The 25,842-nt window shown below is 44.5% G+C and overlaps 1 protein-coding gene across 1 annotated transcript in view; it reads right to left on the bottom strand.

Moving 5' to 3' along the window:
• Positions 1-24,938, bottom strand: part of AKAP12 (A-kinase anchoring protein 12) — a 116,600-nt gene extending 91,662 nt beyond the window's left edge. The window contains exon 1 of the mRNA XM_009452237.5: positions 24,424-24,938. Within this exon, the coding sequence (XP_009450512.4) occupies positions 24,424-24,585 (162 nt within the window). The 5' untranslated portion in view covers positions 24,586-24,938. The remainder of the gene's footprint in view (positions 1-24,423) is intronic.
• Between the last annotated feature and the right edge of the window lie 904 nt (positions 24,939-25,842).

The raw sequence follows: 25,842 nt of genomic DNA, 5'->3' as shown, positions 1-25,842 counted from the left end.
TTACATGTATAAATTTAACTTTGTCCCTAAGATATAAACTTTTTTTTTTTTTTTTGAGACGGAGTCTCGCTCTGCTGCCCAGGCTGGAGTGCAATGGCGTGATCTCGGCTCACTGCAACCTCCACCTCCTGGGTTCAAGCAATTCTCCCGTCTCAGCCTCTCGAGTAGCTGGGATTATAGGCACCCACCATCATGCCCGGCTAATTTTTTGTCTTTTTGTCAAGAAAGGGTTTCACCAGTTGGTCAGGCTGCTCTTGAACTCCTGACCTCAGGTGATCTGCACACCTCAGCCTCCGAAAGTGCTGGGATTACAAGCGAGAGCCACTGCGCCCGGCCAACATAAACTTTTAGACAAAAATTATTTTCCCACAGATTTAAGCTTTCAACAAAATCATCCTTTGCAAATGAATGAGATGTTTGAAGCTAAATTAATTTATTTTTGTCAAAAACATTACAGATATATTACCTAAAAATGTACCTCTAATATGAATTTTTACATCATACTATTTATCTTTAATTCTTTTTTTTTTTTTTTTGAGATGAAGTCTCACACTCTCACCCAGGCTGGAGTTCAGCGATACGATCTTGGCTCACTGCAACCTCTGCCTCCCGGGTTCAAGCGATTCTCCTGCCTCAGCCTCCTGAGTAGCTGGGATTACAGATGCCTGCCACCACACCTGGCTAATTTTTCTATTTTTAGTAGAGACGGGGTTTCTCCATGTTGGTCAAGCTGGTCTCAAACTCCTGACCTCAGGTGATCCACCCACCTCGGCCTCCCAAAGTGCTGGGATTACAGGTGTGAGCCACTATGCCCAAGCTTTCTTTTTTTTTTTTTTTTTAAGAGATGGGGTCTTGGCCAGGTATATCTTATTCTTTTATGATGTTAGTGGCACTTTGAGCAAAACTAATAATTTGCTTTAAACATACTAGTTTTAGAGCCAGCAGGCTTTGGCCTCTTGTCCTCAAGGAATGTCAGCAGTTCATTCACGTCTCCTTCCCAAGGCCGCACCCCGCTCCACTTTCATCTTGGCATGCTTGGATGTTGAGCCCCAGCCAAGCAGATGTTCTCCATTCTCTTCCTTTCTTTTATTCAATCCCTTCTGCATACCATTAGCTTTCCTCATGAAACAGTGTCCCCTCCACCTGCCCCAAGCTGGAGAGTGCATTGACAGGGATGAGAACAGACAGTGTAGATTCGAGCTGGGTGGGCTCAGCTTAAAGGGGCAAGACAATGAAGTAGAGGCATCCTAGGTGGAGAGATGCAGAGGTTTGGGATTCATCAGCACATAGATGTAATGGAAGCCAAGAACATGGGTAAGATCTCTCAAGAGCTGGGCGTGTTGGCTCATGCCTGTAATCCCAGCACTTTGGAAGGCTGAGGCAGGAGGATCACCTGAGGTCAGGAGTTCGAGACTAGCCTGGCCAACATGGTGAAACCCTGTCTCTACTAAAAATACAAAAATTAGCCAGGTGTGGGTGCGGATGGCTGTAATCACAGTTACTCAGGAGGCTGAGACAGGAAAATTGCTTGAACCCAGGAGGCGGAAGTTGCAGTGAGCAGAGATCGTGCCATTGCACTCCAGCCTGGGCGACAGAGTGAAACTCAAAAAAATAAAAATAAAAAAGAAAAGAAAAGAAAATCTCTCAAGAGAGTATAGTGAGTAAAAATGAAGAATGTGAACTGAAGAAGGAATTTATTATTATCTGTTGAATGGATGTTTCAACAACCAGTTTTGCATGGATACAGAGTTAGAGGAAGAGTTCTGAGTTAGTGGAAAAGCAAAGCTTTCAGGAAGTTAAGTGGTAATTCTCCTGCCACTAAGTTACCTAGACTCTCACAAAATCATAGTGAGAGTCAAAGAGAAAAATTAAGGCCCAGAAGTGGTGACTCATGCCTGTAATCCCAGCATTTTGGGAGGCCAAGGCAGGGGGATTGCTTGAGCCCAAGAGTTGGAGGCCAGCCTGGGCAACATAGCAAGACCCTATCTCTCAAAAAATGTATAAATTAGCCAGGCATGGTGGTACATGCCCATAGTCCCAGCTACTCAGGAGGCTGAGGTGGGAGGATTGCTTGAGATCAGGAGATTGAGGCTGCAGTAAGCTGGGATTGCACTACTGCACTCCAGCCTGGGCAAGAGTGACACCCATCTATAAAAAACAAAATAACCCCCCAAAGGGAAAGAAATCTAAAGGTTAACTTAACTTCAGCTAATCAACTACCTTTTATATGCAGGCAAAGAAAATGTGCTTGAACTCTGGAGTATAAGGGAATTGAGACCCAGAAAACCTTAGATTTGAAGTTGGAGAATGTCTCTCTTAGCTTTGAAAAAAGAACAGCAGGAGGGACCAAGCGGGCCTGTGAGATGGTCTTCACTGGTGAAACAGTGAAGGAAGGCTTCAGCAAATGCTCCCTGTACTAAGTCTATTATTTTGTGATAAAAATTACAAAAGGCTTTAGGAATTTTCTTCTTTTTGGGGGTGGGGAGGGAAGAAGAAAAACAAAGATCTTCTAAACCTTAGTTAATTCATGCCAGATATTCACTTGCTAAAAATGAAAATGCCAACAAATGAAGTGTTTGAACTTGAAGTTTTTGAACTTCAAGTGTTTGAACTTGAAGTTGAAGTCAGTTAGCCATGTTTCTGATGCAGACAGAATTCCCAAAATAAAAGCCAACCTGATAATGGGATAAATTTAGAGCCAAAGGACAATTATATATAAATATGATCAAGATTCTGTAGTCTGCATTTCTTAGAGGACACCCAAGGTGTGGGAAAGTTGACTGCATTATGTAGACATTTATCTGAGGCCATGCCACCGCACTACGTGAAAAAGTACTTAAACAAAAGCAATGAGCAGAGCTTTTATTTATTACTACATGCACTGACTGAACAGAAGAAGAACGTGTAGCAGACCAGCAAGAAAACATCTAAAAACCATTGTTTTGGGCCGGGCGCAGTGGCTCATGCCTGTTATCCCAGCACTTTGGGAGGCCGAGGCGGGTGGATCACCTGAGGCGGGTGGATCACCTGAGACCAGTGTGACCAACATGGAGAAACCCCATCTCTACTAAAAATACAAAAAATTAGCCGGGCATGGTGGCACATGCCTATAATCCCAGCTACTCGGGAGGCTGAGGAAGGAGAATCTCTTGAACCTGGGAGGCGGTTCAAGATCTCGCCATTCCACTCCAGCCTGGGTGACAGAGTGAGTCTCTGTATCAAAAAAAATTTTTAAAAATAACAACTCAGCCACCCACTTGCATTAATTTATTCACTAGTCATTCATTTGCTATTACTTTGCTCCCATGTGAGTTTTTTTAAATTATTATCTTAACAGGCTAAATTGCTATCTTAACAGGAGGTTGCGGTGAGCCGAGCTCACGCCATTGCACTCCACCCTGGGGAACAAGAGTGAAACTCCATCTCATAAATAAATAAATAAATAAATAAATTAATTAATTAATTAATAAAAACCACTGTTGTTCTTGTTTGTTTGTTTTTGAGATGCAGTTTGGCTCTGTCAACAGGCTGGAGTGCAATGGCATGATCTCGGCTCACTGCAACCTCCACCTCCCGGGTTCAAGTGATTCTCCTGACTCGGCCTCCTAAGCAGCTGGGCTTACAGGCACCCGCCATAATGCTCGGCTAATTTTTGTATTTTAAAGACGGGGTTTGTATTTTTTAGAGACGGGTTGTATTTTTGTATGGTCTCGAACTCCCGACCTCAGCTGATCCACCCGCCTCTGCCTCCCAAAGTGCTGGGATTACAGGAGTGAGCCACCGTGCCCAGCCAAACCATTGGTTTTTATTTTATTTTATGGGTTTTTTTTTTAGATGGAGTCTCATTCTGTCATCCAGGCTGTAGTGCAGTGGCACAATCTCGGATCACTGCAACCTCTGCCTCCCGGTTCAAACGATTCTCCTGCCTCAGCCTCCTGAGATTGCAGGCGCCCACCACCACGCCCGGCTAATTTTTGTATTTTTAGTAGAGATGGGGTTTCGCCATGTTAACCAGGCTGGTCTCAAACTCCTGACCTCAGGTGACCCACCCACGCTGGTCTCCCAGAGTGCTGGGATTACAAGCATGAGCCACTGAAGCCGGCCAAACCATTGGTTTTTAGATGCCAACCCTCAAGATGCAACCTGAGGAGTGAAGGATAAGGGAATGCACAGGTGCATGCTGGAAGAAAAAGAGTTTAGGAAAAGTATGGAGGAATATAAACAGAGGGTCCCGAGTCACAGGGCTCCAGGGTGCAGTGGCACTATCTCGGCTCACTGCAACCTCCACCTCCCCGGTTCAAGTGATTCTCCTGTGTCAGCCTCCCGAGCAGCTGGGACTACAGGTGCGCACCACCACACTCAGCTAATTTTTGTATTTTTAGTAGAGACAGGTTTCACATATTGGCTAGGTTGGTCTCGAACTCCTGACCTCAGGTGATCCGCCCACCGGGGGCCTCCCAAAGTGCTGGGATTACAGGCATGAGTCACCGCACCCAAAATAAAGAGAAAAATGTGCAGTATCAATTCTCGTTTCAGACGTACGATCTGCATCCAAACTCAAAGAGCTCTTACAGCCTGGCATTAGCCACCTCTAAACCATGACGGGCTGGGAGAAGTGAGGACAGGGTCTGAAACAAGGGGCTGGCCTTATTAGATCATCATTCACCATTTACTTGACAGCAGATCTTAGTAATACATCCTGAAATACCTAGGAAGGCAGAGTGCACAGGGATCTTAGGAGCTGTCTGACATCCCAGAAGTTAATAATGAGAGACATCTCCTATTCGGCAGCATAGCCAAGGCCCCTGTCACACTGCAGTGATCTCATCATACCCATGAGCTCCAAGACTGAGAGCTGCCCAAACAGGAGTGAGACCTCTAGCATTGAACTCAAGAGCGATCGAATCAAAAGCTCCAATTCCTAGTTAAATTTCCACTCTACTGGCTCATTTTAAAAACGGGAATGATACCAGTCACCTCACTAAAGTCATAAACTGTTGGTAACATAGGGAATAGCATGTGTAAGTGCCCAAAAACAACTGCTTGGTACCTAATAAGCACTCAAACCCAATAAACGTTAGCGAACTGACAATAAGAAAAGAGACTGTATGTTTATATTTCTATATGCACCTGATTCTTTATTAGTTGATTCTCTACAAGTTTCAACCTTGTAATTAACACAAAAATACACAGTAAAACAACTGTGTTAGGAACCCTCAGACACAGGTGGAATGCCCCAAATTGGCTCATCCAATCCCATCTCCTTCATTCACATTGTTAATGCTTTGTGCAAGGAAAAAAAAAAAAAAAGAGAAAGTTACATTGAAGAAAAGGGTCGGCTGGGTGCAGTGGCTCATGCCTGTAATCCCGGCGCTTTGGGAGGCTGAGGCAGGTGGATCACTTGAGGCCAGGAGTTCAAGACCAGCCTGGGCAACATGCTGAAACCCCATGTCTCCTAAAAAAACAAAAATTAGCTGGGCATGGTGGCATGCAACTGTAGTCCCAGGAACTCGAGGATGAGGCACAAGAATAGCTTGAACCTGGCAGGTGGAGGTTGCAATGAGTCTTGACAGTGCCACTGCACTCCAGCCTGGGCAACAGAGTGAGACTCCAATCTCAAAAAAAAAAAAAAGGAAAAAAAGGGCCAATAAGTGGGCATATTAAACGTGTATATAGATATATATATATACATGTATATATGTGTGTGTATATATACACATATATATACACACACATATATATACATATATAAATATATATGCTATTTTTTAAAAGAAGGAGTACCTAGGAAAATATGTTATTTTAAAAAATATAGGCCGGGCGCCGTGGCTCACACCTGTAATCCCAGCACTTTGGAAGGCCAAGGTGGGTGGATTACCTGAGGTCAGGAATTTGAGATCAGCCCAGCCAACATGGTGAAACCCCATCTCTACTAAAAATTCAAAAAATTAACGGGGCGTGGTGGCAGGCGCCTGTAATCCCAGCTACTTGGGAGGCTGAGGCACAAGAATTGCTTGAACCCAGGAGGTGGAGGTTGCAGTGAGCCAAGATTGTGCCACTGCACTCCAGCCTGGGTGACAGAGCAAGACTCCATCTCCAATATATATATATACACACATATATTTATTTTGTATAAATATATATATATATATACACACACACATATATAGATACATTATGTGTATATATACATATATATAGTGTGTATATAAACACACACACACACACAGGCTGGGCACAGTGGCTCATACCTATAATTCAGCACTTGGGGAGGCTGAGGTGGGCAGATCACTTGAGGTCAGGAGTTCAAGACCAGCCTGACTAACATGGTGAAACCCTGTCTCTACTAAAAATACAAAAATTAGCTGGTGTAGCAGCACACACCTGTAAGCCCAGCTACTCAGGAGGTTGAGGCAGGAGGATCACTTGAACCCAGGAGCCAAGATAGTGCCACTGCACTCCAGCCTGGACAACAGAGCAAGACCCTGTCTCAAATAAATAAATTAATAAAATAAAATACATATAGTTTAGTAGATATTTATTAAGAAGCAGGAATCAGTAGAATGAGCTCTTCCTCTTTATGTGGCCAAAAGTAATCTTACAAGAATAGCCCTATGTTGATTTTTAGGTTTTACAAAGAAACAACCTTCTTAAAAGTTTAGTTTAGTTACAGTCTCAGAATATAGTTATTTGCTTTTCTATGAGACTGTCAGTGATCAGACTGAAGGAAAAAATAAATCAGTGTCCTTCTCAAGTTCTTCTCCAATGCTGAAAAAAGCCAGCTGGTCAGCTCACAGCAAAGGAATCACAAGCTTTGGGGATTTTTCCCTCTTCATGACCATAAAAAGCAACAAACTCGTGACATTTCCCTTTACTTGTATTTGCCAGAGGAAGAATTTGCAACTCCATTCAAGAAGGCTCTGTGTGACCTTCCCCTGATCTTCGTTCAAGTTCACATACAGTTACAATACCTCCAGTATTCACTGCAGGAGCGGCAGAGAGTTTGAGGACACGATAATCTACAGCTTTTCACTTCACAGTAGTCCAGTTGTCTCTGGCCCCAGAAAATATGGTTAAGGGAGAGTTTGTAGGCATAAGTGGCTTGCCCCAGGAGGGTTAGCTCCACATGCAATTACGTGCCATAGAAATTAGTTCTACAAACAGTTGTTACTGAAGACCAAAAAATAAAAACTAAATCTAATGCAAATTATCAGAATTATTTGAACAATGAAATCCATCCAAAGTGTGCTCAATGCAAAAAAATTTTACTTATCCTCATTTTCTACTCCTTTTTCTCTTCCACCCAATCCCCAAAGTATCAGCAAGTCTAGACAGATGTAACTTAATAAGGAGATTAAAAATATGAAATCTTTCATCAGGATAATCTAAGGCACTTCCCACATACTGTACATTTAAAAGTTGTGACATGCAGCCATAAAAAAGAATAAAATCATGTCCTTTGCAGCAACATGGATGCAGCTGGAGGCCATTATCCTATGCGAATTAAGCCAGTAACAGAAAAACAAATACTGCATGTTATCACTTGTAAGTGGGAGCTAGGCTGGGTGCAGTGGCTCACGCCTATAATCTCAGCATTTTGGGAAGCTGGGGTGGGTAGATCGCTTGAGGTCAGGAGTTCAAGACCAGTCTGGCCAACATAGTGAAACCCTGTCTCTACTAAAAATACAAAAATTAGCCAGGCGTGGTGGTGCACAACTGTAATCCCAGCTACTCAGGAGGCTGAGGCAGGAGAATTGCTTGAACCCGGGAGGCAGAGGTTTCAGTGAGTTGAGATCACGCCGCTGCACTCCAGCCTGGGCGACAGAGCAAGACTGTCTCAAAAATAAAATACAAATAAATGAATAAATAAATAGGAGCTAAACATTAAGTGCTCATGGACAGAAAGATGGCAACAGTAGACACTGGGAACTACTAGACAAGGGAGAGAGGGAGGGGGCAAGAGTTGAAAAACTACCTATTAGGTACTACGCTCAGCACCTGGGGGACGGGATCAATTGTACCCCAAACCTCAGCACCACACTATATACCTAGCTAACAAACCTGCACATGCATCCCCTGAATCTAAAATAAAAGCGAAATTATTTTTCAAAAAGTTGTGGCATATTTCATATCTTTCCATTTAACCAAAGATTAAAGAATAAGAGTATCTCTATATTTGGTTAATTTAAAGTTTATATATATATATAGGCCGGGCGCAGTGGCTCACGCCTGTAATCCCAACACTTTGGGAGGCCGAGGCAGGCAGATCACCTGAAGTCTGGAGTTTGAGACGAGCCTGGCCAATATGGTAAAACCCGTCTCTACTAAAAATACAAAAATTAGGCAGGCATGGTGGCACATGCCTGTAGTTCCAGATACTTGAAAGGATGAGGCAGGAGAATCTCTTGAACCTGGGAGGTGGAGGTTGCAGTGAGCCGAGATCGTGTCACTGCACTCCAGCCTGGGTGACAGAGTGAGACTTCATCTAAAAAAGAAATAAAAAATAAAATAAAATACAATTTATACATGTGTATATACACACACACACACACATATATATAATACAATCATCTTTATAGGAAGAAAATGAAATTCCACCCTTTCCCCTTCCTAAAGAAGAGAAAATTTTCTTTAATATCTTAAAATTATTTTCTCAGTCCCAGATTAGAATATAAAGTTAGGTAATTATTGGCTTTATATTGCAGATCATAATAAATGCAGAAGTCACACCCTACTGTTCAAAATTCTCCACAGCAGAGCCACAAAATACTACTAAAGCCTTCTGAATTGCTATTCTAATTGTGCTCTCTTCTCTAGCCTGGCCTTTCCAAACTGTATTTGGGTAAAGATGCACATTCCATTTCCCCTTTTGAAGATTAATAATAATATTAACATATTAAGGGTTCTGGAAAGTTCTGCAGTCTGGAAAATCCAAGCTTTAACTCAACTTTTCCTAGACTATTTTTCAATCAGTATTTCTTCCAACAGGCTGAGGTTCCTTCCTGCCTCATTATTCAGCGGTTCTTTCTCTCGTGTGTCTCCATTCTGCAAAGACTCAGCACAAATTTCTCTATGCCACCTTTCCTGGTACTCAGTATCTCTGAGTGCTGTCGGATTGGTGCCTCTTGTCCAGCACTTGGATGCAATTCAGGGCAAAACCTGGTACATGAGCATGTTTAAGTCCACAAATGGCTGGGTACATGCTCAGCTGGGTCCCCTGCAGTGCTGAACACTGGCAGCAAAGAAAGACCCCAAGTTCAAGTTCAGTTAAAAGGCTCTCTCTGGTTTTCCCTTCTTCCTAAATTTATTTACACATCAGTTGTCCATTAGCGCTTGCTTTTTGCTCTTTAAATAATTTTTTTGTTTTGTTTTTGGATAACCTGTCATCCAGGCTGGAGTGCAGTGGTTCAACCACGACTCACTGTAGCCCAGACCTCCCTGGCTCAAGCAATCCTCCCACCTCAGCCTCCTGAGTAGCTGGGACTACAGGCACGTGCCACCATGCTTGGCTAATTTCTTGTAGAGGCAGGGTCCCAGTATGTTGGCCAGGCTGGTGTTTAACTCCTGGGCTTGAGTGACCCTCCTGCCTCGGCTTCCCAAAGCACTGGGATTACAGGCATGAGCCACTACGCCTGACTCTAAACAATTTTTATTCCAGGATCCCACAATAAAGAAACAACATTTATCAATCCCAGCCAGGCACGGTGGCTCACGCCTGTAATCCCAGCACTTTGGGAAGCCGAGGCAGGTGGATCACCTGATGTCAGGAGTTCGAGACCACCCTCAACATGGAGAAGCCCCGTCTCTACTAAAAATACAAAATCAGCCGGCGTGGTGGTGCATGCCTGTAATCCCAGCTACTCAGGAGGCTGAGGCAGGAGAACTGCTTGAACGCAGGAGGCAGAGGTTGCCGTGAGCCGAGATCGTGCCACTGCACTCCAGCCTGGGCAACAAGAGCGAAACTCCGTCTCAAAAAAAACAAAAAAAACCAAAAACATTTATCAATCCCATCTACCGTTTTTCCAGTCACCTGCCTATAACTGTAACTTCATTTTTGTTGACAAGGGTGCAGGCACATGTGGTGAATCTGTGACTTTCAGTCCAGCCCTCCTAGAGGCTGGGAAGTTAATTCAGCCCCCAAATTTGCCTACAACTAAAGCATTCTGGGAGAAGAACAAGCTGGGTTCTGAAGATCACAGGGACTGCTTGAGAAACTTTCTCTGACAAATGTAATACTTTAACATGACCTACTTCCCTGAATACTTAAGCATTCTTTGCATTCCTCCCTGTCATGCAGAGATTGTTTATCAGGCACAGTTCCAGAAGTGACTTGAAATCTCTGTCATTGTTGCGATTCAAGATAAAATTGTAAGCCCTCTTCAGTCACCAGATTCTCAGTTTAGGACAAAAATTCAAAAACCTCAGTGAGTCTTTAACGAATATCAAACGAATAACCGATCGTTGTCTTAATCAAGGCTAAATGAGCTTTCTGTATTATCAACAAAATGAAGACTGATCTAAGGCCAGGCGCAGTGGTTCACACCTTTGATCCCAGCACTTTGGAAGGCCAAGGTGGGTGGATCAAGAGTTCGACACCAGTCTGACCAACTTGGCGAAACCCGGTCTCTACTAAAAATACAAAATTAGCCGAGTGTGGTGGTGCATGCCTGTAATCCCAGCTACTTGCGAGACTGAGGCAGGAGAATCTCTTGAACCTGGGAGGCGGAGGTTGCAGTAAGCCGAGATCACACAACTGCACTCCAGCCTGGGCAACAGAGTGAAACTCCGTCTCAAAAAAAAAAGACTAATCTAAAACTGCCATCAAACTGAGTTCAGACTAAACTTTAGTTCCTGAAGGTTTTACAAAGAAAATAAATCAGCTATAAAACCAATCAACTGGGTTTTTGCCCACATTAAGGTCAACTATTTTTTGTTTAAATTTTATTCCACTGCTTTTGTCAGTGGAATACAAAGATTGTAATGGTCAAGACTAATTTAGTAAACTTTTGTGGTGACATGTTCCACTGCTTTTCAATAGCTTATTTCATGTAAAACGGAGCAGAACAAGAACAAAAATTTCCATTTAAATATTTAGGTTAACAATATAGGAATCAGGAACTCATGTCTAAGTATTGGATAAATATGTCATTTCTGGCCGGGCACAGTGGTTCACACCTGTAGTCCCAGCACTTTGGGAGGCCCAGGGAGGCAGATTACCTGAGGTCAGGAGTTGGAGACCAGCCTGGCCAACATGGTAAAACCCCGTCTCTACTAAAAATATAAAAAAAATTAGCCAGGTGTGGTGGCTCACACCTGTAATTCCAGCTACTCAAGAGGCTGAGGCAAGAGAATTGCTTGAACCTGGGAGGCAGAGGTCACAGTGAGCACCACTGCACTCTCCAGCCTGGGTAACAGAGCAGGACTCTGCCTCAAAAAAAAAGTCATTTGTGAAAAAAATCATCATAGCAAAACTGGCTAATTCTTAGCAATCTCTTGTAGACTACAATCCTATCCCCCCTCTCCCTCCCAGTTTGTACTGCAGTGCATATCAAGTGTAAGTTCAAAGTAGATAGGCCACCTAAGGTTGAAGTTTCTATAGAATTCAATATATTATTGATGTTGAATAAGACTGTTTTGGCCGGGTGCAGTGGCTCATGCCTGTAATTTTAATTTCAGGAGGCCCAGGTGGGACTATCCTTTCAGCCCAAGAATTCGAGACCAGCCTGGGCATAACAGCAAGACCTGTCTCTTTTTATTTTAAAAGAAAAAAAAAATTAAAACGAACAAAAGACTTTTACATATGTATCCAAATGAAAAACAATTTCAAACGAAAGTTTCTAAAGACATATTCTTTGAGTAATTTCCTATAACTTTGTGAAAAATTATCACCAAGAACTGAAAACATAAAGAGGTTAAAAACTGTGAAATGCATCAACCATCTTGTCTTACGTATCACAACAAAATATACTTTACAGAGTGAAGAAAACTAGGAGCCAATGAAGCATGTCTTCACTAAAAGTGGTCAATATCAGGGAGTGACAATAGAAATTCATCATTGTGGCAGGTAAAACCCAGGGCCTGTAATGGCTCAATTCAATAAAAAATCATAGGCTCAGACACAAAGAAAAATAAATCATAAATTGTTTTCTGAACAACAAACCAAAGGGCAGACACTGGGGATGGAAAAATTACAAAGCGAAAATGTCTTCTCTGGAGGGAAAGACACGCATTCCCCAAGCAACCTCACTTCTTTGCCTACAAATGGAAGGAATGCAGTCAATGACCAGGCTCTTTCATTTTCAGGTGGACCCAGCCATGCTGGGATAGAACAGTCACTGTGGCATGATGCCATCACGATCTGCCAACTGCTCATCCGGCGGCATCTCTTTTATCTCGTTTTCTCATCTTTTTTTTTTTTTTTTTTTTTTCCAGAGACAGGGGTCTTGGTATCTTGCCCAGGCTGGTCTCAAATGCCTGTAGTCAAATGATCTTCCCACCTTGGCCTCCCAAAGTACTGGGAATACCAGGTCCACCATGAGCCACCATGCTCACCTCTAGTCCTCTCTTCTACTAAGACTCACTTTTGGTTCCACCTGCACTTCTCCATAGCCACTATCGGGGCCTTCAGTGTTGATCATCTCTTTTCCTAAAAAACTTGACTTTCTGGCCAGGCGCGGTGGCTCATGCCTGTAATCCCAGCACTTTGGGAGGCCAAAGCAGGTGGATCACCTGAGGTCAGGATTTTGAGACCAGCCTGGCCAACATACTGAAACTCTGTCTTTACTAAAAATACAAAAATTAGCCAGGCATGGTGGCCTGCACCTGTAGTCCCAGCTACTCGAGAGGCTGAGGCATGAGAATCTTGAACCCGGGACGCGGGGGTGCAGTAAGCTGAGATCGCGCTGCTGCACTCCAGCCTGAGTGACAGAGCGAGACTCCATCTCAGAAAAAAAAAAAAAGAAAGAAACTTGACCTTCAGCTGTGCCTCCCTTGCCCAATACTCCAAAAGCCTCGATGGCCTCCAATGCCAGTGGTCTCTGCTGTGACGCAGACCACTATTAGAGAAATGCTTTGAGTTCACGGAAGCCCTCTGTCATTATCTAGAGAGTCTGCCTCAAACCTCTGCTTTACTTCTATTTATTTATTTATTTGTTTATTGAGACAGAGTCTCACTCACGCTGTCGCCTGGGCTGAAGTGCAGCAGAGCGATCTCAACTCAATGCAGCCTCCGCCTCCCGGGTTCAAGGGTTTCTCGTGCCTCAGCTTCCCAAGTAGCTGGGACTACAGGCGCGTGCCACCATGCCTGGCTAATTTTTGTATTTTTAGTAAAGACAGGGTTTCACCATGTTGGCCAGGCTAATCTTGAACTCCTGACTTCAGGGGATCTGCCCGCCTCGGCCTCCCAAAGTATTGGGATTACAGGCGTGCGCCACTGTGCCCGGCCAAACCTCTGCATTACTTTAAAGTCCCAAGTTGTTATTATCAAGTGATGTTCTCTGTTCTAAAGGTACCCTTAGTATAAATTTTTTGGCATGGTTTGTTACACACCAGTAGATAACTGAAACCAACATCATGGAGTAGATGTTCTTGTCAGACTATTGGAGAAATAGAGGTACTCCATCTTCCAACTCTTAAAATCTCATTGTTTGTGACTTACCCCCATGCCAAGCCTCTACCCTGTGCCAAATCTCACTGCCCCACTGATATCTGAGATGTCACTACCACACTGTGAAAATGCTTGCCAACATAATCTCCCTGAAGTCACCCTTTCTAGTCACACTTCCCACCACTTGACTGTGCGGATGTTATCTCTGCCTTATACAAGAGGGTCTCCCAGGAGTTCACGACGCACTCACCTGGTATTTCTGAAACTTTGTTTTGTTCATTGTCAAAAGCCGGCAGTGGCTCTCTATTGCCTCTGCAGCTCTTAACATCGATGGGCTGCAACTTATCCTCTTTCATTGTTTCCTTAAGAACTACCAACTCAATACGTCTTGTACCAGAAGGCCTCCTGACTAATGGCCTCTTATCTGCCTAGAACACTTTCCCAAAAATTCTTTTTTTTACAGTAGTACTAATGGCAATTCTTCTATTACCTAGCCAACTTATTGGAATCTTTGCTGTTGAATATTTCTTCTAGAAAGGCCTTACCTCATCTCAATTATGAGGTGTTCAAGGGTAATGTTTTTATTTCTTTATCTCCCAAAGCATCTAGAACATAAGTATGTGGTTAGAAAATATCTGACCATTTTTGGCCGGGCGCAGTGGCTCACGCCTGTAATCCCAGCATTTTGGGAGACCGAGGCGGGTGGATCACGAGGTCAGGAGATCGAAGCCATCCTGGCTAACACGGTGAAACCCCGTCTCCACTAAAAATACAAAAAATTAGCCAGGCGTGGTGGCGGTCACCTGTAGTCCCAGCTACTTGGGAGGCTGAGACAGGAGAATGGCGTGAACCCAGGAGGCGGAGTTTGCAGTGAGCCGAGATCGCGCCACTGCACTCCAGCCTGGGCGACAGAGCGAGACTCCGTCTCAAAAAAAAAAAAAGAAAATATCTGACCATTTTTAATGAATGCTATTACATGCCAAGAAAACAAGCTAAGCTTAAAAGAACACACGATTCCCATTTTCTTATTTTATTTGTTTATTTATTTATTTTAAGATGGAGTCTCACTCTGTCACCCAGGCTGGAGTGCAGTGGTGCAATCTCGGCTTCACTGCAAGCTCTGCCTCCCGGGTTCAAGCGATTCTCCTGCCTCAGCCTCTAGAGTAGCTGGGACTACAGGCATGCGCTACCACACCCAGCTAACTTTTTTGTATTTTTAGTAAAGCAGAGTTTCACCATGTTGGTCAGACTGGTCTCAAACTCCTGACCTCAAATGATCCACCTGCCTCGGCCTCCCAAATGCTGGGATTACACGCGTGAGCCACAACGCCCAGCCTATTTATTTATTTTTTTGCGACAGGGTCTCTGCAGCTTCAACTTCCCGGGCTCTAGTGATCTTCCCACCTCAGCCTCCCAAGTAGCTGGAATTACAGGCATGTGCCACCACACCCGGCTAATTTTTAAATTTTTTGTAGCAGTGGGGTCTCACTATGCTGCCTAGGCTGATCTTGAACTCCTAGGCTCAAGTGATCCTCCCGCCCTCACCTCCCGATGTGCTGGGATTATAGGCATGAGCCACCATGCCCACCAGGTGTGAGCCACCATGCCCACGAGCCACATGTTGGTATTTATGTATGTATGAACTCACCATAGCCACGAAAGAGACAATGGTAACACTTGAGATGTAGAATATAAAACTATTTTAAACCATGGGCTTGCTATTATAATTGATCAGATGTTTAGCCACTCCCACAATGCTTTCAGTTTATTGCACAAATAGACACAGCAGAAAAAATTTAAAAGTAAAAGGAAATCAATAAACAGGTTTATGCATATATGGAAACTTGAGTTTTAACAAGAGGTAACTTTTTAATCAATGGTACTGGAGCAATAGGTAACCCATACAAAAATGAATTTAAGATTTCTCCTTCTAGACATCATCAGTAGCTAGTGGAATAAAGATCTAAATATATGAAAGAGAGAACTTTAACTTTTTTAGAACTGAACTTCTGTTTCCCCAGTTCCTAGCACAGTTCCTGGAGTACAGAAGCTAGTAAAGAAGTATTTATGAAATGGCCAGGCGTAGGTGGCTCACCCCGTAACCCAGCACTTTGGGAGGCCAAGGCAAGAGGATCACTTGAGCTCAGGAGTTCGAGACCAGCCTTGGCAACACAGTGAGACCTTGTCTCTATTATATTAAAAAATAAATGGAAGAAATTAAAACAGAAATATTTATGAAATCAAGATTGAATAGTAAGTGTCTGAGAAAACCAGAACTCTATTCTTCAACAACTTGGTAGGTTTTAAAATTTCTTTACAGATTTTTGGACCAGTCAAATGCCATAAACTAAGCCCTTAGCTACTGTCTACTTATTCAGCACAAGAGAAGTTTTAAATTGATAAATAAGGGAAGAGGGCTTAGGAGGCAATGAGATGGAAGGGGAACACGGAAAAGTCACAGCTTCTGGCTCAGTAGGGATACGGGCATTTCACTGAAACCTACTTACCTTGAATGGCACAATCTATTTAGAAAAGCCTCCGTTAGCAACCCACTTTTTTTTTTTCTGAGACAGAGTCTTGCTCTGTCGCCCAGGCTGGAGTGCAATGACACGGTCTCGGCTCACTGCAACCTCCACCTCCTAGGTTCAAGCGATTCTCCTGCCTCAGCCTCCCGAGTAGCTGGGATTACAGGTACACACCACCACACCTGGCTAATTTTTGTATTTTTAGTAGAGATGGGGTTTCACCATGTTGGCCAGGCTGGTCTTGAACTGCTGACCTCGTGATCCGCCCGCCTCGGCCTCCCAAAGTGCTGGGATTACAGGCGTGAGCCACCATGCCCGGCCAGCAACCCACTTTTTAATATAGTCAAACAAAGGAATGAAATTATGTGGAAGAAATATTTTCCTTTATTTTATCCTCCAGATGTGTGAAGGAAAATGCTACTCTTTCATCATGTGAAACCTTCCCTCTCACCCACACAAGTTCCAATCTCAGTGAAATCTGCACATGCTATCATCCAGTGTCACCTAGACCTGAACCTCTCCCTGGCCCTTATTCAGCTCTTATGCCTACTCCTTCCCCTCCCTTAAGGTAATGGAGCCCACACCCCACACATTAGAATATCTGATGAGCATTTTAAGACTACAGAATCCCAGCACAGTGGCAGGAGCTGGTAGTCTCAGTTACTCAGGAGGCTGAGGCCAAAGGATGGCCTGAGTCCGGGAGTTCAAGACTAGCCTGGGAAACACAGTGAGACCCTGTCTCTCAAAAAAAAAAAAAAAAAAAAATCACAGAATCCCAGGCCCTGAGATTGCCTGGGATTCTAATTCAATAAATCCAGGATGAGGTGTAGGGGTGTCTTTGAAAAGCTCCCTAGGTGATTCAATAGCAACACCAGGTTTGGGAACTAGGAAAAATTTAATCCTTCAATACTCCCAGTTTGCAGTGTTTGCATATAACAAATAGATGGTCAGCCAATAAACTGCAGTAATCTCTCCTTCTTAAATTTTGGTTTATTTCGTTTTGAAATCAAACATGAAACTGAGATGTTACTACAACTGGGATTAAGATTAGGCAGAGAGATACTACAGGGTTTCCCCCATTTAAAAAACATCACAGAGAAATCATAGGGAAGACAAAAAGCTTTGAACCTGAAATGAATACTTGTATTAAGAGGTGCCTAATGGTGTCCCGGTGTCCCAGATGGTTTCCTGTGCTTTGAACACCTACATTTTTCTCAGAAAATCCGTGTATACCATCCAGTTAACAGAGCCAGGCTGTTTGCCGTGAGAATGGGAGAGGATCCCGGGTAAGCCTTCACCCTATTGTTTTCCCAAGAGGTGGATTTCTGCTGCTTCCAATCCCTGATCTCAACATTTCACGGATCATGACCATAAAGTAATTTCTGGCAACTAAATGATTTCAGATTGTTCCAAGAGAAGAAATTTTAAAAGTGATAGCTAAAGAAGTAGGTCATCCTCCAAGCAAATAAATTTAAAGATGGTTCATTAATTTGGAAAGGAAAAGGAGCAATGGAGAGTAAGACTGCTCTACCTCAGCTGCGTTTTTATTCTTGAACTTGCTTTTTTCCAATTTGATTAATTTCTGGGGAAAAAGTTTTTTTGTTTTTTTGTTTTGTTTTGTTTTTTTAAATAGAGATAGGGTCTTGCTCTGCCACCCAGGCTGTAGTGCAGTAGCATGATCATAGCTCACTGCAGCCTCATACTCCTGGGTGGAAGCAACCCTCTCACCTCAGCCTTCCAAGTAGCTAGGACTACAGGTACACGTCACCACACCCAGCTAAATTTTTTATTTTTTGTAGAGATGGGGTCTTGCTATGTTGCCCAGGCCACTCCTGAACTTTCTCTCAAGTGATCCTCCCTTCTTGGCCTCTCAAAGTGCTGAGATTACAGGTGTGAGCCCCCACACCTGGCTAGAAAAAAAAAATCTTTAAAAATTAATTGGGCTGGGCATGGGGGCTCACACCTGTAATCTCAGCACTTTGGGAGGCAGAGGTGGGAGGATCGCTTGAGTCCAGGAGGTCCAGACCAGCCTGGGCAACACAGTGAGACCTTGTCTGTACCAAAAATCAACAAAATTAGCCAGGCATGGTGGTGTGCACTTGTAGTCCCAGCTACCTGGTGGTGTGTGCCTGTAGTCCCAGCTACTCAGGAAGCTGAGGTAGGAGGGTCATTTGAGGCCAGGAGGTCGAGGCTGCAGTAAACCAAGATTGCACCACTGCATTCCACACTGGGCAACAGAATGAGAGCCTATCTCAAAAACAATAAATAAATAAAATTAAAGTTAAATGAAAATGAAAATGAAAATTAATTAACAGTGAAACAAACCATAGCCTTTCATGCTCTGACAGCCAGACCAGTGCATGATCAGATGGCAAGCACATGGCAGAGAAACATGATGAGGCATTCAACTTCACAGTTAAAAATGCACCAAGGAAACTGAGGTACCATTCTTCACCTAGCACATTGGCAAGTATTGGAAAATCTGATACCCATGAAGGCAAACCATGGGAAAACGAGTGCTGATCTCCACGGTGGAACTGCAAAGTGGCAGAACCTCTTTGGAAAGTCAATTTAGGAAGGGTTAAATTTTTTGTTTTTGTTTTTGTTTTTGAGATAGAGTCTTGCACTGTCACCCGGGCTGGAATGCAGTGGTGAGATCTCAGCTCACTGCAACCTCCCCTCCCAGGTTCAAGAGATTCTCCTGCCTCAGCCTCCCAAGTAGCTGGGATTACAGGCACCTGCCACCACACCCAGCTAATTTTTTGTGTTTTTAGTAGAGACGAGGTTTCACCATGTTGGCCAGGCTGGTCTCGAACTCCTGACCTTGTGATTCACCTGCCTCGGCCTCCCAAAGTGCTGGGATTACAGGCGTGAGCCACCGCACCTTGCCGGGTTAAATTTTTAAATGCATATAAAGCTTGCAATTCAGCAATTACACTTACGGATACGAGGACAATCTAAATATAAACCCAAGGAATTGGTTAAATCATTACAGGGCTTCAACCCACAAAAGGGAAATTTATGCACCCAAATTAATAAGAATGGGGGCAGTTATTTATGTCCTGATATGAAAAGACATCCAAAACCTAAATCTACATGTGATATGATCTTTTTCTTAAATGGAAAAGACTGTGCCATTTTTATCTACTTTCATGTGCATGAAGTTTTCGAAAGAATATGTAAGAAGCCATCATATTGGCTTCAAATTTTACTTAAATTTGTGAGTAATTTACCCTACTTATAAATTTACGTTCTCAATCATTAATTTTTTTAAAAAATAAACATTAAATGAATATTGCTATGCAATGACTTTAAATAAAAATCATTAATAAGGGTAAACAAATGCTTTTGATCTTTTTTTTTTTTTTTGAGACGGAGTCTCTCTCTGTCGCCCAGGCTGGACTGCAGTGGTGCCATCTCGGCTCCCTGCAAGCTCCACCTCCCGGGTTCACGCCATTCTCCTGCCTTAGCCGGGCGGATCACGAGGTCAGGAGTTTGAGACCAGCCTGGCCAACATGGTGAAACCCCATCTCAACTAAAAACACAGAAACTTAGCTGGGCGTGGTGGTGGGTGCCTGTAATCCCAGCGACTCGGAAGGCTGAGGCAGGAGAATCGCTTGAACCTGGGAGGCAAAGGTTGCAGTGAGCCAAAAAAAAAGAATTCGGTTCAAGGAAATTTAGTTGCTTTTTTTTTTTTTTCAAGAGATAAACGTACTGGCTTAATTTTTCTTAGAATGCTTAGTGCTATAAATTCTAATTTCTAACTTCACGAATGGCTACTGCATATAGAATTATAGAGATGGGGGGATGATGCCATTTAGTTTGAGTTTTCCTGCACTGGTGTTCTTTAAGCACTGAATATGTATTAAAACTAACTAAGACAAAGGACAATAAATAATTTATTAGTATTTTTAAAAACAAAACATTTTATTTCCATTTTGTTAATTATCTTTCAAGATCCAAACTAGAATAATCTTATAATGTCAGCTTAAAGCTGTAAGGGCATAGAAATTAGTCAACCCAAAGAGGATGCACATTTCAAGGCCTTTTCTTCATAGAAGGAAATATTTCAAGTGAAAATCTCCACTTATCTTATTCATCCACTAGCCTATAAGCTGTAATGGATTGAAAGGAAGCCCTGCGATTCCTGCAGTCTATCGGTACCCAAAAGAATCATCCCCACATCCATATCTCCAATTTTTGGTCTCTGTTCTGATCAGAAATTAGCAGCTCTTATAATCTGGTAAAAATCCACAGGAATACAAGTAGCCACACACAGAGAAACATCCCTCTATTAAGAAACATATAATTCTTGCCTTAAATTCTGGCCCATTTTTGTAACACTGGTGATGTAGTCACTTTGAGGCCATCTTCATTCTCCATTTCCATGGCTAAACAAGTGGCAAACAGGAGGAAGCTTATGGGAGGAATTATGAAATGCAGCTGGCCGCCTCAATTGTCTGGTTTTTTTTGTTTGTTTGTTTTTTTCTTTGAGACAGAGTCTCGCTCTGTTGCCCAGACTGGAGTGCAGTGGCGCCAACTCGGCTCATTGCAAACTCCGCTTCCCGAGTTCACGCCATTCTCCTGTCCCAGCCTCCCGAGTGGCTGGGACTACAGGCGCCCGCCACCACGCCTGGCTAATTTTTTGTATTTTTAGTAGAGATGGGGTTTCCCCGTGTTAGCCAGGATGGTCTCGATCTCCTGACTTTGTGATCCGCCTGCCTCAGCCTCCCAAAGTGCTGGGATGACAGGCGTGAGCCACCGCACCCGGCCAATTGTCTGTTTTAATGCACGAGGGTCAAACACATCCTTAAATTTACCAGTCAGACAATGGACTCTTCTATTCGAGTACATCTTTATGTTTTGGTGATTCAAGGCTCTTGTAATCAAATGGAACTAACAAGAGCCCCCATCTCCCCACCTGCCAGAGACAATGGCCTCACCCTGTTGCAACAGACCATTGTTCAATGTCCAGCATTGAAATCATTCATCAGGCAATAAATATAGAAAGGCTAATTAATTGATTGTCCAGACTTAGTCTGGAGCCTGGCTCCAGAAATCAAGATTAGCCAGAGACATGGAAGTCAGTTTGTCACTGGTCACCCCACCCTCTGTTGCCACCTGAATATGTTGCCACCTTAATATTTTTTTAAGACAAATTTTTAAAAACAGACAATTAAGGAATAATGTGAAGTGTGAGGCTTTACCTACCACCAGCATTCAGGTCATCTAATCTTCCCGCACCCTGCAGTTGTGAAACGGCCATGTCTCAAAATTAAACCCTGGCAGATAACAGACCAAGCCATTCCCCCTGCCCCCACCTGGATCTTACATATAAAGACTGTAAAAGATTTCCAGTCTATCTCTGGATCTAACGGAAAAAATAAAGATTACAAAAGATTGAATAGAAGATAAAGACTCCTTCCATTTTACAGAAATGAACCATAGATAAAACCAAGACTTCTGCTTTAGTGCATCTAAACGTTAAGCCTGAGTAATCAAAAGCTTGTTTAACTCTCCATTTGACCTAATACAAGTGATAATTCAACCAGCGTAATGTCTGTTCAGATAAGGGCACTTAGTGAATAACTGGTAACTAAAACTAGCAGAAAAAAAGGAAAGTAAATCCAATTGCTAAATAGATAGCATGCATGTGATATAAATGTCAGCTATTAGATAGAAAAAGATCTGCCTACAACCTGTAATTAATGACCACATTCTATCCAAGGAGGGAAAAATGATGTATTAGCCTAAACCTCCCCAACCGTCCACAGACACATCAAGGAAGTTCAAGATGTAATCCTAAGTAACTCAGGGTATGAAATGGTCTCATTTGAGCCATATGCACTTCATATATTTGTCTATTTAAGATAAAACGCAATTTGAAATTGCAATGCTAACAAGTCACTCTATATCTAGAGAAACAGTATCCAAAGCCCCCAAATCTGAAGTTTTTGGTCAAACTATTCACTTGATCTATTAATAACCGAACAGACTGACTTGCCTTAGTCACTATCATAATCAGTCTCACGTGATAATGAAATGATCAAGGGTTAAATTGTAGTAAAATCAGATAGGTCAAGATATTCTCCAACTTGATATTTTCCAATCAAAACCAAGGAGCCAATATCACCCCTTCCTCTTTCCACAAGTATTCCTGAGAGCTGCCTCTGTGCCAGGCAGCATGGCACGCATGAAGGAACACCGTTGGTCGGCACAACCAGGCGTGTTCCCTGCCCCTGCGAAGTATTCACAACAGCCAGAACACTAAACCCACACATGTGAAAACTGCTGGGACGGGTCCATGGTGCCACGGAGCCTAGAGTGGGAGATGGGATTACTTGGAGGTCAGGAATTGGAGCTTAACAAGAAGAGGGGAGGCAAGGGCCATGGTGCTGAGTCATTCTTAATTGGAGAGTCCTTTTGAAAAGACATTTGTGTTCAAAGCCTGAGTGATAAATTTGGCTAGTTGAAATGAAAACTAAATACATTCCAAGGATACATGTAAGTGCACTGATTTGTCTCCAAATTGATAACTGGGCATTATGCCAACAAGTTCAATGATATTCTGGATGTCATTTAAGTGATTTTTTAAAAGGAGGTTGTTTGGTTGCTTCAAGACGGTTGGCAACTTGGAAAGAGGAAAAGGATAAGGTTATGGAAGACGGAAAAAGAGAATGGAAGGAATATTTTTAAATAAACAAATTCAAGTTTACTGGGGAGGGATTAAATCCCACATTTCAGGGTGAACAGTTAGTAAGATCTGAAGGAGTATAAAAGCCGGGGCGGTGGGGGGAATGTCACCCAACTGCAAGTTTTTAGCAATTATACCTTAAAATTATTTTCATCGCTAGACTCTGAACACTGGTTACAGAGCCACTTTGACAGTAGCTAGCATCAAAACATTATGTGCATACAGTAAGTATTAAAATGCGACTTGGATCTCAAAAGGACAGTACATTCCTCAGGCCAGAAGCTTAAGCATCTCTTAGAAAAACCTACATAGCACAGAGACACAGTTAGTACTTAGTATCTAGGGACCATGGATTTTACAAGTAGTTATGAATCAAAGACTGGCGGTAAAAACTATATTATTAACAGCAGTCTCTCAGCCCAAAAGAGACTAGGGCAGCTAAGGAGGTCAAGGCAATTAGGTCATGGTTGTAGGTTCCTTTTTTTTTTTTTTTTTTTTTTTGCATATTGTAAACATCTACACCTCCTGCGATAACTCACGTACTCTATCCTCAAATTTGACATACCGCAAATTTAACTATTAAACATGGTTATCCACATCTTTCTACAAGGTATCACAAGGGTACCTTTGTGATACAAGGGTATCACAAAATCAGTAGAGTGAAGCCTTGCTAATGAACACATGCGCTGGAAAATAGATCTAAAATACCACGACCAGAACAAGCCACAGTCTTGGCGGCTGTCCTGGCCCACAAGAAATATTCCAGCCTTGAAGACTGAAGCCGATAAAATGCAGTCGTTTCAGCACTGCGTCCAGGGAAGAGTACCCGGAATGCTCGTTACACTCTGACCCCATCCTTTGAGAACTTCTAGCCACTCTAGCGTGTGTTTAGCCAACTGAGTCTGCAGGCAAAGCGCTGAGAGAACGCGAGGGCGCTGGCTGGTTTGCGAAAACCTGTCATTCCTTCTGGAAACGCAGCGCCTGCCCAGGTTTTTCCTGGCTCCGAGCGAGCTACACCCCAGGCTTTCTCTGCCTCGGGAAGGCGGTGCCTGCTCGGGCCGCTGCCGCAGGAGGACTGGGTACCAAACCCGCTCGCTCCAGGCACCGCTGGCATCCAGGGCGGTATGCGACGGGGAACCCGAGGGTGGCTGGGCTCCCCGGCGGGCTCCACCACGCGTCCTGGCCTCACAGCTGACTTTCCGCATCTCGGAGCTCCGGAGGCCCGGCCCGGGGTCCATTCTCCACGGATCCCCCTCCGCGCAGCTCCTCCGCCTCGGGCTGCATGGCTCCCACCGGAAGAGTGCGGGGAAAGGCTCAGCTGCCGTGGGCAGGGCGCGGGTTTTATTATTGCGGATGGCGCAGTCGCCTCCTCTGGAGACCCGCGACAAAGATGCAAGCCCCCCGCCGCGCTCGCCGCTGCTCTGGCCCCGCCCCGGCGCGAAAGACCCTGAAAAGCCTCCAAAGAGGGGTTCGCACTCCTGAGTTTGCAGATGGGGCTGGATGGGCTGGGAAGTTCTCTCGGCGGAAATCGGAGGGACCCCCCACCCCCACCCCAAAGACCCGCGCCTCCCGGCGCAGGTGGCCCGGCACGCCCGTACCTTGGTGGCGGGGTCCGAGGCAGCGATGGCGGGGTCCGCGGTGGTGTCTGGCGCCGCCTCGGCCGAGGGGCCGCCGCCGCTGGGCTCGGGCTCAGCCGGCGTGGAGCTCCCCTCGGGCGGCTGCTCCGGGCTGCGCTGCTCGGTGGAGCTCCCGGCGCCCATGGCTCCTCCGCACTTCTCCCGCGCCTAGCCGCCGGGTTACGCCTTCCCCAAGCCGCAGGGACAGGGGCAAGAGCCAAAAGACGCGCGCCCGCGAGGTCCCAAGAGCGCCTTCCTTCACCGCCAGCAGACTGCGAACGCGCCCAGCCTGCGAATGAAGGAGACGCGCTCGCGGCAAACTCCTTAAAAGAAAAGGAAAAAAAAAAAAAAAGGCCACCTCTTAGCCTCCGCCCCCCTCCCCCTGGTTTTTCCCTCGCTTCATCACATGAGCACAGCCCCAGACACGCCCTGCAGCAGCATCTGCCCCCAGGCTGCCGGGACCAGAGGCGCTGCGACGCGCCAGCCCAGGTCCAGGCAGCCGCCCACCCGGCCCTCGGGCGCCTCCCGTTTCTAACAGGGGGACTAGAGCTGCGGGGACGACCCAGGGCCTCAGAAGGCAAGAGAGCAGGGGAGCAAAAAGCCTGCCGGGACACTGGATTCTCTGGGGTTTATTAAATGATGGATCACCCAAGGCAGGAGCTTCTGCTGCAGCCGACTTTCAGCTCGCCCAGGAGCGAGTCCGAGTCCCCATTTGCTTTCCTGCAGATTGTGTTTAACTCCAAACATTTGTTCCAGCCTCCTCCCCATTAGCAGGAGAAAGGCAAGCGCTCCCTGGCTCCTCCTGAGTCCGACCATATTTGGGCACCTCACGTGGCAAGAGCAGGGAACCGAGAGGTTAACGCAGTCAGGCCACGGATGAGGTGGGCCACGGAGGCCCACGCTCTCCTATCCTCCGGAACAAGTGATGTCAGGCGATGCCATCAGCAGTGCTAGCCGCCCCCCTTCCCCCGGGGAACGGGGGGGAAATGAGGCTGTTACCGGAAATGTGCCCGTCCTTCTTTGAGGGCCTGTGCTGGAGGTTACCCATCCAGGCCACCTCTGCTCCACGCGATGCCGACACATGACAGCATAGATCTGTTCCTTTGCCATCAGCCTTTCTCAAAAGATGAAGACTTTAAATAATATCAGCACAAGTGGCTTGCATCCTTTCATTTCCGACCCTTGAATATAATATGTATTACATGAACATGGCAGCCAATCAATAAGTATTTGAACTAAATTAAATTTGTAGCTGGATTGCTTGGCGCAAAGCATTAAGGCTTTGGGGCTGAAAGACAAAATTTATTCCAGTTGTAACTAGCAACCGAGTGCCCCAGTTTTCACAAATACTTTGAATCTCCATTAAGAATGAAGAAATCAGCCTGGTTAACATAGCGAGAC

Source organism: Pan troglodytes, chromosome 5 (assembly GCF_028858775.2).
Source record: "Pan troglodytes isolate AG18354 chromosome 5, NHGRI_mPanTro3-v2.0_pri, whole genome shotgun sequence".
NCBI lineage: Eukaryota > Metazoa > Chordata > Mammalia > Primates > Hominidae > Pan > Pan troglodytes.
Note: the sequence above shows the minus strand (reverse complement) of the source record. Positions and strands in the feature narration are given on the sequence as shown.